The sequence below is a fragment of the Eleutherodactylus coqui genome, chromosome 13 (genome assembly GCF_035609145.1).
Source record: "Eleutherodactylus coqui strain aEleCoq1 chromosome 13, aEleCoq1.hap1, whole genome shotgun sequence".
In the NCBI taxonomy this organism is placed as follows: Eukaryota; Metazoa; Chordata; class Amphibia; order Anura; family Eleutherodactylidae; genus Eleutherodactylus; species Eleutherodactylus coqui.
The window spans coordinates 118,409,238-118,421,496 of NC_089849.1; the positions used below are offsets into that span (position 1 = coordinate 118,409,238).

The 12,259-nt window shown below is 48.1% G+C and overlaps 1 protein-coding gene across 3 annotated transcripts in view; it reads left to right on the plus strand.

Annotated features, from left to right (window-relative positions):
• Positions 1-12,259, plus strand: part of CEP131 (centrosomal protein 131) — a 95,176-nt gene that overhangs the window by 35,233 nt on the left and 47,684 nt on the right. For all 3 annotated transcript variants that reach the window (XM_066587666.1, XM_066587665.1, XM_066587667.1), the window contains exons 9-13: positions 175-291; positions 1,709-1,868; positions 5,298-5,392; positions 5,496-5,663; positions 5,747-5,953. In XM_066587666.1, the coding sequence (XP_066443763.1) occupies positions 175-291; positions 1,709-1,868; positions 5,298-5,392; positions 5,496-5,663; positions 5,747-5,953 (747 nt within the window). The remainder of the gene's footprint in view (positions 1-174; positions 292-1,708; positions 1,869-5,297; positions 5,393-5,495; positions 5,664-5,746; positions 5,954-12,259) is intronic.

Here is a 12,259-nt window from a genome sequence, read left to right on the forward strand (position 1 = left end):
AACGAATTTTGATCGATAATCGTTGCATGTAAATGGGCCTTAAGAGTCTGTGTGTGGGAGAATCTGCTTGCATTCAATGGAATGGTATCAATTTGCAGTTTCTTCCATGGTACACTTTGTATAAATCCATTGCATTTTTTACTTGGAGATGTTCCAACTCTCTGCTTCTTAAAGGAACAGCGGCATAAAGCAGATGAGGGTAGTTACCTAAATTCCTATCAGTCCAAAGAAGAAGATCGCAAGAGAATCCGAGAAGAGAAAGCTCGACAAGCCCGACGGGCAGCTATCCAGGTATGACTTATCTTGTGGTGTTAAAACTTTCTTGATGCAATGACACCAATTTTGCAATGGCAGATGGGCTGACAGTCCATGACCTCCTGTAGAGCAAAAAAAGCATTTTTAACCCCTTAGTGACGGAGCTTTTTTGCTTTTTTCCATTTTTGTTTTTCCTACTCCCTTTTAAAAAATCGTAGCTCCTTTATTTATCCATCGAAGTCGCTGTATGAGGGCTTGTTTTTTGCGGGATGAGTTGTATTTTTCAGTGGCACTATTTATTGTACCATATAATTTACTGAAAAACTTTTAAAAAATTCTTAGCGGAGAGAAATGGAAAAAAAACAACATTCCACCATCTTTCGGTGCGTCCTGTTTCTACAGCACACAAATTGCAACAAAAACGACCTGATATTTTTATTCTATGGGTCAGTACGATTGCTACGATACCAAACTTGTATAGTATTTTTTTTGCTGTAGTACTTTTATTTTTTTTTAAGATATTTAATTTTTTTCAATTATTTTCTGCGGTCATTTTGTGCGCGCAATACCTTTTTTATTTTTTCGTCGACGTAGTTGAGCAAGGGCTCATTTTTTGCGGGATGTCCTGAAGTTTCCGATAGTATCAATTTGGAATACATATGACTTTTTGATCACTTTTTATTGCGTTTTTTCTGGGAGACAGGGTAACTAAAAAAGTGTATTTCTGGCGTTCTTTATTTTTTTTTTTCACACGACGTTCACCGTGCGGGAAAAATAATGCGCTACTTTGATAGATCGGACTTTTACAGACGCGTCGATATCAAATACATAATTTTATTTTATGATTTAGATTTTTTAATAATGGATATGGCAAAAGGGGGGGGGATTTAAACTTTTATAACTTTTTTTTTTTTTTTTTTTTTAACAATTAAAAAAACTTTATTGATCTTTTTTTTTACTTTACTTTGAAGTCCCCCTGGGGGACTTTAACATGCGATGCTTTGATCGCTCCTGCAGTATGACGTAATGCTATAGCATTACGTCATACTGCTTTTTTACAGGCAGTCTATGAAGCCACCCTGTGTGGATGGCTTGATAGGCAGTCTGCTAAGGCAGCCCTGGGGCAATTCATTAGGCCCCCAGCTGCCATGACACCTGCACAGCTCCCCCGATCTCACCGCGGGGGGGCCGTGCGGGACCCCCGAACAGCGTTCGGGGGATTTAAATGCCGCTGTCAGAATTGACAGTGGCATTTAAAGGGTTAATAGCCGCGATCGGCCGAACGCCCGAGCGCAGCTATTGCCCGCGGGTGTCAGCTGTAATAAACAGCTGATGCCCGCGCTGTATGGAGGGAGATAGCGGCGCTACCTCCCTCCATACACGTCTTGCAACAGCAGGACGTAGTTTCCCAATGGGGCGGTCGTTAAGGGGTTAAATCTTTCTTCAATCTAAGGAACTGCATCTGAAGCGGGCACAGAAAGCCCTGGAAGCCCAGAAACTGGTAGAAGAGGAGCTGGCACTGCTGGAACAGAGCGGCAAGGTGGGAAGAAAGAAGGTTAGCAGAAATCTGGTCAACTCTCCATTACAGAGAAGCAAGTCCAATAATAATACAGGTAGGAGATATTACAGGACGGACGTGCTTGATTAGTGAAGTCAGAGCAGCTGTACGCTGCGTTTACACAGAATTATTATCGTTCAGATAAGCACTGGATTGTTCGACTTTGATTGTTCGGCGTTGGCTGTGTTTACACTGAACGATAATTTAGCTATCGTTCATTTCACGCAGACATGAAAATCATCATTCGTTCGCTGATCCCTTGGTTTAAATCCCAATCGTTCCGTTATTCTCATTCATTGATAAAGTGAATGTGAATGACTGAACGATTTATTTGCGTGGCTTGAGTCCGTAGTGTTTAGCACAGCAGGCAATCACCGCTCCCTCAAGTCATTTGAAAGACTCAACGAATGCCATTTAAACCTAACGACAAGGGGACTCCTCTCTATATACCCTTTTAGGGCATTTGAGGGAGACCTCTGCAAAGAGCAGCTTTCCACTGGAGGATATATATTTTATAGTTGCTCCCTGATTTTTCAGTGGCTGCTGTGTAATATTATATCACCAGGGAAAGTGCATTAGGAAAGGTGATTCTTCATGGTGCATCTTGATGGCGTCCTAGGCAGGACAAGTGTCTGACCATACTTCCAGGGGCATTATTGGGAAATTCAGTGTAGTGACGGACAGAATCTCCCCATAGTGCCCTTACCCGACACACTTGAACAGGTACAACTCTGAGATTATTGCACCATAAGGCCTAAATGACAAAGAGTTTTATTTTCTGACATGTTAAAAAGGTTTCCCCATGTATTTGAGTTACCACTGGAACCCCCACTAATTTCTATGGTTGGGGCCTCTTTCACTCTGGTGACAGCGATATCCCCGCTACAAAATCACAGCCATATCACAGCTTTGTTCCTGTGATTTGGTAGCGACAGCAATGTGTTTTTTTTGTTAAAAAAATAAATAAATCACACATCACATCAATGCTGCTCGCAGTTTTATGGTGAGAGGGATAAGTCCTGCACCAAAACTAAGCCCTAGCTGCATTCAGTTAAAAAAAAGGGGAATACTTACCTAAAAGGCTCAGTTTGGGTCTTCCCGCTGCTCTCTGGAGCTCCGCCGGGGCATCCTGAAGTCTTCGTTCGCCCACAGAAGATCACTTCCTGGTTGCTCATAAATCCCGCCTCCAGGAAGCCATGGGTCTGATTGGCTGAGCAGCGCTGTATGGTTCTGAGCTTTTTAGGTAAGTATTAGAGATGAGCGAGCATACTCGTCCGAGCTTGATGCTCGTTCGAGTATTAGGGTGCTCGAGATGCTCGTTACTCGAGACGAGCACCACGCGGTACTCGTCTCGATTAAACGAGCACTGACCATTGAATTCAATGGAGCCGGCAATACAGCGGCTCTATTGAAAGCAATGGGCTGCCGGCGTACGCGGGATGAATTGTCGGGAAGAGCTTAAATATATAAGCCCTTCCCTGCAATTCATCTAGAAATGTGTAAAAATAAAAAATATATATATACTCACCTGGTCCCGGCAGAACGATGTTAGCCCATTGAATTCAATGGAGCCGGCAATACAGCCGACTCCATTGAAAGCAATGGGCTGCCGGCGATCGCAGGATGAATTGTCGGGAAGGGGTTAAATATATAAGCCCTTCCCTGCAATTCATCCAGAAATGTGTAAAAATAAAAAATATATATATACTTACCTGGTCTCGGCAGACGGAGTTCAGCGCGGCAGGCTGCAGTTCTCCTGAACTGCTCTAAACAGCTGTGAGTAGTATTCAGCAGCCGGGGATTTAAAATCCCCGCCTGCTGAATGAGATGCCTCTGATTGGTCACAGCCTGACCAATCAGAGGCATTCCTCACTCACACCCATTCATGAATTCATGAATGGGTGAGTGAGGGCTGCCTCTGATTGGCTCAGGGGCAGCTCTCAGCTGTCCCTGCGCTGAGCCAATGTGGCAGAGGAGAACGATCTTTACGCTGACAGTGTGTGTGTGTGTGTGTGTGGGGGGGGGGTCTCACTCTTGCCACTATTGTGGCTTAATAGTGGGACCTGGGAACTTGAGATGCAGCCCAACATGTAGCCCCTCACCTGCCCTATTCGTTTCTGTGTCATTTCCATCACTTTCTTGTGTTTTGCAGATTTTCACAAATGAAAACCTTAGCGAGCATCGGTGATATACAAAAATGCTCGGGTCGCCCATTGACTTCAATGGGGTTCGTTACTCGAAACGAACCCTCGAGCATCACTGAAAGTTCGACTCGAGTAACGAGCACCCGAGCATTTTGGTGCTCGCTCATCTTTAGTAAGTATATTCCTTTTTTTTGATGAAGTGCAGCTAGGCCTTAGTTTCAGGTAAGGGCTTATCTTCGAATGTTAAAGTCGCATCGCACAAAAACCGTGATTCATTTGTTGCGATGCGATAAAATGAAGGCTCCGACAAAGCAAGAATATATCAGCAGCACTCACCAGGAAACCGACTACGGTGGAGGGGTATAAGATGCACGCCAAAGCAGGGGTCGGACACAGACCCAATAGACAATCAAATGCAGAACTGAAGCAGGTGTTGTACTTGTATCCAAAAAGACAGACATGAACAGCAGCGACATTTCAACTCCTACATGGAGTCTTACTCAAAACGAAGGCTCCATAGGCAATCATGGGCTACCAAAAAATCGCAAATCGTGGAAATATAGAGCATGCCATGATTTTTATTTTCCTTGCAAAATAGCATCAGGGAAAACAGCGCTAATGTGTAGAAACCCAGTGTGAAATCAGCCTGAGAGGTTGCATTCTCTGTCGCACTTTTAAATGGGGCTATGTTGTTGTATTTTCACAGTGCCGCTTTGGGAATTACACCATTTAGGAAAAAAAAAAGCCTGATATGGCTGCTGTGCTCTACACAGTTACGTATGCTTATGGGAAAACCTCTTTAACCTATTAATGACCACGGATGTAAGGCTACGTCCTGCAGCGTTGGGGTATAGGGGTATGTATGAAAGAAGATCGCACAGCTGGGGCCGCCAGCTGTTTCTTACAGCCGGCGCCAACCCACAACCGCTCCGATAAGCCACACGACTCAATGTTAATGTTCTGGGGTCCCTTACGGCCCCCCCGAGATCAGATCGCAGGGAGCTGTGCGGGTGTCATTGCAGTCGGGGGCCTTCTGAAAGGCCCCAGGGTTGTCACGGCAGAATGCCTATCAAGCCATGTCCGAGGAAATGGGGGAAAAAAAGGGGACAGTCCTTAAGGGGTTAAAGACTATTCCTAGCAAAACTGATAAACGTGTTATGTTATGCCTGAGGGCCAATGCATGGCACAGGGATTCCTTCTTCGGCCTGTGAATCCCTGGATCATGCTCCGCCCACTCAGGCCCTACACTAGGTATAGCACAGCACCAGTTGGGCCCAATGTACCTTTAAATATTATTGTATATATGAGATACAACCATGTGCTATTATTCATCCTGACAGGTTCTAGAGTGCAAGATATGTTGGAAAATGAGAATTCTCTGATCCCACTCTTTAAGCCATCACCAGACTACAGAAGCAGTGAGCATAGTGCCCAGGTGAGGGGATCATGTGAAATATCTTGTTATGCAGTTTTTCAATGTGTTTCCCTATTTCTTTTCTACATTTAACATGCTCACACCAATTCTTTTTTTTTTACAGACACCATTTACTCCTGACCAGGGCCGGGGGGAAGTGGATGTTGCCATCTCTGCCCACTCTAAGACCACCCTGACAGACCTGCTGGACACTCTAAAGCTGCTGGAAGAGACTGAACCATTGGTGGAAATTAGGAGAGAAGGCAAAGACAAGTCTCACTGGATGGATGGGGTAAGATAGTCCGTTGGCTGCAGGTAGATGTAAGGTCTGTGTATTTAGAAACAGACTGTGAATTTGACTGTCTTCTCTTCCAGGATGCTGACACATCACTCACGGCGGATAACCTGGAGCGCCATAGTCAGCTGACACTCAACAGACAGGTGGATCAGAAGGAAGTCCACGGCGGCGCAGGGGCTCTACTGTCTGAGGCTAAGCTGCAGAACATCATTAGCTTTCTGGATGAAATGGAAAAAGCTGAACAAGAAAGACCGCGGTCCTCAGGTTCCAACGCTCACAGAGGGGTAAAGTATTCAGATATTTAGGCTAATTCCTGTCAGTGGCAGCACTTTAAAGATGTTTTAGGAGGTTAGAAAATATGTGCTTTGTTCTTGGGAATGCTGATACCATTGTCCATGAATCACTAGGTTGCCATAAGGCAGTACAATTCCTTTATATTTGACTCAGGTTAAAAGTTTGCTTTCTTGTCTGTATCATTGGGGGACATAGCAAAGACCTTGGGTATAGCTTCTACCACTAGGAGACGGCACTAAGCATAAAAAGTGTGAACTCCTCCCACTAGCTATACCCCTCCTGCAGGCACAAGCTAGCTCAGTTTTTGCTTAGTGCCTGAAGGAGGCAGACCTTCCTGCTTTTCTCCATTCTAGCTGGGCATCTGGGATGAGCTAACATCCCTAATAGTCCCCAAGTAGGGAGGGGGTGAACAGTGCTGCACCAGACAGCATTGCTACCTGCTCCTCCAAGAAGACAAAGTGGAACAGTACAGCACTAACTGCTCTGTCTCCTGCCAGCCATGGGGTCACAGGCGGTTCTCGACTGCTCACCCCACTTCCAGCAACCTCTCAGATCCAAGGAAGTCTCTGAAGCTGGAGACCCTGCTGATGCTCGGGGAAGCCGTAGCAAAGAGGGGCGAAGATAGGTGAGTAAACGGGATTAGGTGAGTATCACCATAGCCCCTCCACACCTTGCCCCCCTCCCCCATCAGTGCAGCACGGGGAGAAGTGGAATATTCCCTCTTCCCTAAGGCTATGTTCTGTGTTGCAGTGTTTTTGGCTGAGCTGCGGCGGTTGTTTTTGCCACGCTGCGGCGTGTGTTACCGCCAAGCGGCGTGGGGACTGTCTTTCCAGGCTGGGCGCCATGTGTCCGCCCAGGCTGGCTATCATGCGTCCGTCTCGCGAGACAACGCCCGATACAGGTCACCCGCAGAGCCGCCCCTTGTGCGGCCATAACTTGCCGGTGTGTGCTTCCTGCGTTGCCGTCACGCTGCTAGTCTGTGATGACGACACGTGCCCAGCCCCTGGTGTTGCCTCGTGGCATGTTTCCCACGAGGCAGGGATGTGCAGTGTTAACGGGGGCCTGCTGTGTCCTGAGGGACAGACGCTATGCAGCCTTATTGTTTAGTCGCTGTGCGGCACCATTACGTGGCCACCGTGTTGCCTTAATACTTGGCTACTGGGCGGCATTATGCTTAGGAGCTGTGTGGCGTGCTGTCCAGGCGCGTTATTATGGTCAGCCGGTGGGGCCCTTATTATGGCGAGCTGCTGGGCGGCGTTATTAATCTGTGCAGCCGTTGAGCGGGCATTTTCTGTAGCCATGCATTTTTCTGCAATGTGGTCGCACGGCTTGGTATATATCGCCAGGCGGCATATGGGTATGCTGCCGCACATTTTTTCATTGTACGCTTGTCACCATGCAGCCAAATAGCCATGGTCCGCTTGACTAACCCGGCCTCAGCGCCGGAGCAGCAGGCTTTCTTGCGCGCAGAGGGCCCTGTGGGACAGGGGCTGGTTCTGAGGGATGAGAGGCCTGCTGTGCAGCTCGTATGCCCCACTTCCCCAATGGTGATCTGCCCTATTCCTAGGCGCCATAGTCCTGCCTGTTCCCTGCCCAATCAACCTCAGCGTGATTCCGGGCTCGGGTTGAGCCTTGCTTAGCAGCTAGCTACCCTGCTATTGCCCCTCCGGCAACCCCTTGCGGCCATTCTTTGCGCAGTGTCTGAGTCCAGGATAACAGACGGACGGGCTGGCCAGAGACACTTACCATGTGCTCTCTCGCTACAGTACGAGATTACATCCAGCCGGAGAATATCTCTGCTTACGGACAACAGTGTTCAAACTGGTTGTCAGCATTCTCCGGGCTTGCTGAAACCTGTAGTACCTTCCATAGAGAAAGAGTACTGTGCACAGGCATTCTCCAGACAAATCGCCCCTCATGTTTGCTCCGCACCGGGTTGAGCCTTGCCTGTCGGTAGTGCCCCGCAGTCAGCCTACCACAGTGTCGGAGTCCAGGATGACAGACAGACGGGCCTGCCAGAGCCACATACCAAGTGCGCTCTCGCTACAGTACGAGATTACATCCAGCCGGAGAATATCTCTGCTTATGAACGACAGTGTTTGAACTAGTTGTCTGTATTGCTCTGGCCTTGCTGAGACCTGTAGTACCTTCCCTGAGAAGAGTACTCGCACAGGGATTCATCGCTCGTAATTTCTGGTCAGGTTTGGGTTGAGCCTTGCCTAACGGCGCTTTGAGGCCTCATGTCCACTGGGAAAATCAGGCCCGCTACGGATTTTCCATGGAGAATCCGTAGCGGGTCCCTCGTGCCCCGCGGACATGAGCGCTGAAAAGAAGAATAAATAAGAATTAACTTACCCGCAGCGGACCGGGCAGGTCTTCTCTTCTTCACGGCCGGATCTTCTTTCTTCGGCCGGCAGATGTACTCGGCAAACCGGCAGCGTGCCGCGCGCATGCGCCGAGCCGAAGCAAGAAGATCCGGCCCTGAAGAGGAGAAGACCTGCCCGGTCCGCTGCGGGTAAGTTATTCTTATTTTAGGTCTCCCGCTACAATAGAGGCCTGCGGGAGCCGTCCCCGCGGGAGACCCGCACGAAAATGGAGCATATTACGTTTTTTTTTCATGCTCCATTTTTTTTTAAATTCACTTTTATTGACCATCCGCGGGTATTTATCTACCCGCGGGTGGTCAATGCATCCCTATAGGGTGCGGATCCGCATGCGGGTGATCCGCTGCGGATTTAAAATCCTATTCTGCCCGTGGACATGAGGCCTGAGGGTTGCCGGTCTGCAGTCTATGCAGGCAGCCTTAGTGCAGTTTCCATGTCTAGAATAACATGCGTGAGACACGTACTAGGGGCGCTTTCGCTACCATACGAGAGTCCATCCAGTCACAACTGTTTCGTTTTCCGAGCTGGTTATCAGCAATACTCGGACCTTGCTGACTTCTGTGGTACCTTCCATGTGGGAATCGTACTGTGCACAGAAAGTCAGTGGTTACATTGCTGCTCTCCTCCGCTCCAGAACAGAGTTTCACCTAACGGCTAGCCCCCCTATGGTGGCCCACCTGCAGTTTCCTTGCACGCAGCTGTAGCGCGATCTCTGTTTACAGGAGAGGCTCAGGCTGGGGCCACCCAGAGACGCATACTATGTGCGGACTGCTATGGGCCCCGTCTCTCCAGTCGGGCTCGGAACCAATCCGGCATCTAGTGCTTTCTAGGAACACTGGACTGCTGGCTCAGTCAGCCGTGTCCATGCTGATGTGGGTGTCTCAGGTCATCGGTGACAGTGAGGAGTACTCTGTAGCAGAGCAGTCTCCAACTTCGCTCCTAGTGAGTTTTTTCGTGGATCCCCCCCCCCCCCCCCCCCCGTGCAGGTACAATGCGTAAGGTTCTAGTCCAACTTGGCTGTCCGACAACTGCTTTGTTACCCGAAGAGTCGAGGTGTCCTGCATCCTCCAGGGCCTCGTTTTGACGGGAGTCAATTCGCTCTATGACCAACGCCCCTCCCTTTAGACGGGGATTGGCGTCAGTGGAACATTGGCTGGGGTTTCTCAGCAATGACGCAAATGCCCTTTTCCAGGGTCCCCCCATTTGCGCAGGCACTCTGAAACCAGTTTTGGCTGTGAGTCGCTGGTGGTAAGTGTTTCTGCTCTTTCACGTCTGGGTCAGTTTTTGGACGACGCCTTTATAGGGTGCCGTCCAGGAGACAAAGCGTTTAATTCGGGCAGATCCAGAAGCACGCTATGATCCTTCGTCGCATGATGGCGGGCAGGAGACCGTGAAACAGCATATACGGGTACTGATTCCAATTCTTAACGCTCGACCCTCCCGGCTCCGGATGTTTTCCACAATGGGACCAGCGAGATCCGCGCCCATTTTCTGGTGCCTGGTTGGCGGATGCAATGACACCTTAGTAAGAGACTACCTTTGTGGACATCTCGTAGAGGAGCAGTTTCCAAGCCTAGACTTCGTCAAAAACCATAGACTTCATGCGGAAGGTGGATGCCGCGGCCATGTCACAGGCGCAGAGGCTGATACTAATGGAATTTTTTGAGCCATTCATCTACAGCTTCCGTTCTCGCTGGTAGCGGTTGCCCGAATGTATCGCCTGGGATGCTTCCTACTAACCCTTCATCAGCGGGGCTGTCATTAACAACAGCCTGCCTAGCTGGGGGTTAACAGTCTGGATCTCAACGGACCCTGCTGTTCAACTAGGTCAACAGCTAGAAGGCCTCCAGCTCTTTGAAGTTTCAGCTCCATTGCCGATGCTACTGAAAGCCCGTCCAGCTCGCTTTGGCTACTTGTCCCCTGGTCCATGCAGGAGGCACTAGCAGGCGGAATCTCCCTGTCATCAAAGGAAGCCGTTATCGGCCGGTTGCATGTTACCGCTCTACATGTGGTATAATGACTCCGCATTAATGGAGACTTTGGTCCCAGATCTCTGCTGTTATTCCCCACAAGTCCCATTCTTGGTTTTCCAAGTGGGCTCCTCAAACTGGCGCTGCTTCACGGCAGTACAGGATTCACGTGCCAGGCACACAGTGTCTTGTGTTATGGCACATATTACCCAGACAGTGGGTGCCTTGTTGGTAGCTCCTCGTTGGGAAGTTTCTCCCGGTGGGTGGATGGGACAGTTACTCGGACCCTTTCATGTTCCGTCTCTGAGCATGATGGATGCCTAGGCACACCAATTGTGATTGAAGAGCTGATTACGCTGCTTTACACCTCTTCTCTCACCCCCTTGGGTACTGATTTAGAACGTCCCGAGGTCTTTGCTGTGTCCCCCAATGATACAGACGAGAAAACAAGATGTTGGTATAACTTACCGTACTGAGTTCTAGTACAGTTCTGAGATGACTGCAGGCATGCTCACTGCCCAGCAACGCCTTCCTCCGGTCTGGGGAGGAGGAGCTTCACTACTGAGCATGTGCAGATAGTGCAGAACAGATTCATCTCAACCAAAAGCCTTGGAGAAGCAGCATAAGGATATTTAGTCTAATTGAGAGGAAAGGCAATAACTGATTTTTCTATTGCTGTTTCCACATCATAATTCTCAATGTTTTTGATAAATAGGGGCTTAGAATATATATTTATAGAATATTACAAAACTTTACTTAATTCTTATGAAAAGAAATATGCAGCAAATTCTGCATTGAAGTAATTATAATGTATAATATATAATTTATTATTTTTTTTATAAGCCGCAGTCAGTTCATTTCTACTGACTGAGACTCTGACTCCACAGCCCTTCTTGCACGTTTAAAGTTAAGTAAGGGGATGGGTCCAGATGGCATCCACCCCAGAGCTCTTACAGAACTCCAATCTATGATTGCTGTCTTTTCAACTGTTTAATCAGTCCTTTCTAACAGGCAATGTCCCTGATGACTGGAGACTGGCCATTGTTGTACCCATCTATTAGAAGGGTAGTAGAGAAGAAGCCAAGAAATACAGGCCAGTTAGTCTGACAACTGTAGTAGTTAAACTAGTGGAAACTCCCCTGAAAAAAAGGATATTTGACCACTTAAAAAACAACGTGTTGGGCCCTAAACAGCACGGCTTTACTGAGGGCAGATTGATCGCATTGATTTCTTTGACTATGCCAAAAAAGTGGTGGATGAAGATGGTGCCGTGGATATTGCATGTCTGGATTTCAGTAAAGCCTTTAGTTCCACACTAAAAAGCTTATAGATAAGTGATTGAAAATTAGACTTAAGCCAGGTTTAGACACAACGATTATCGCTCAAAAGATGTATTTTGAGCAACTTTTGAGCGATAATCATTGTGTGCATTTACAGGGCAAGGTGATCGTTCAAACGTTGAGCGATCACCTTGCACTCCGAGCAGGGTATACAGAAGACAAGCGCGGCCGCTTGTCTTCTGCATGAAGTTTTTCTCTGCTTGGAGCGCTCAGCTGGTATACAGCTGAGCGCTCTGAGTGGGGTATGCAGAAGACAAGCGGGGCCGCTTGTCTTCTGCATCCAGCTGTTCTCTGCTCAAAGCAGTGTTCTCCATAACCCGGGTGTTCATGGAGCGCTCAGCTGGTATACATCTGTGCGCTCTGTGCGGAGTATGAGGAACACAGCTGGACCACTGTGTTCTTCATACCCTGCCTGTGTTCAGGGAGTGGGATACAGCTGAAACAATACTATCAGCTGCATCCCGCTGTGAATTCCTGATAAGGCTCATCGTTGTCTTTTAGCAATTCGTTAACAAAAACTGCACAATGTCAGTGCAGTTAGACAATGATTATGGCTCAAAAGCCATCTTTTTGAACGATTATCGTTGTGTCTAAAAGACCCT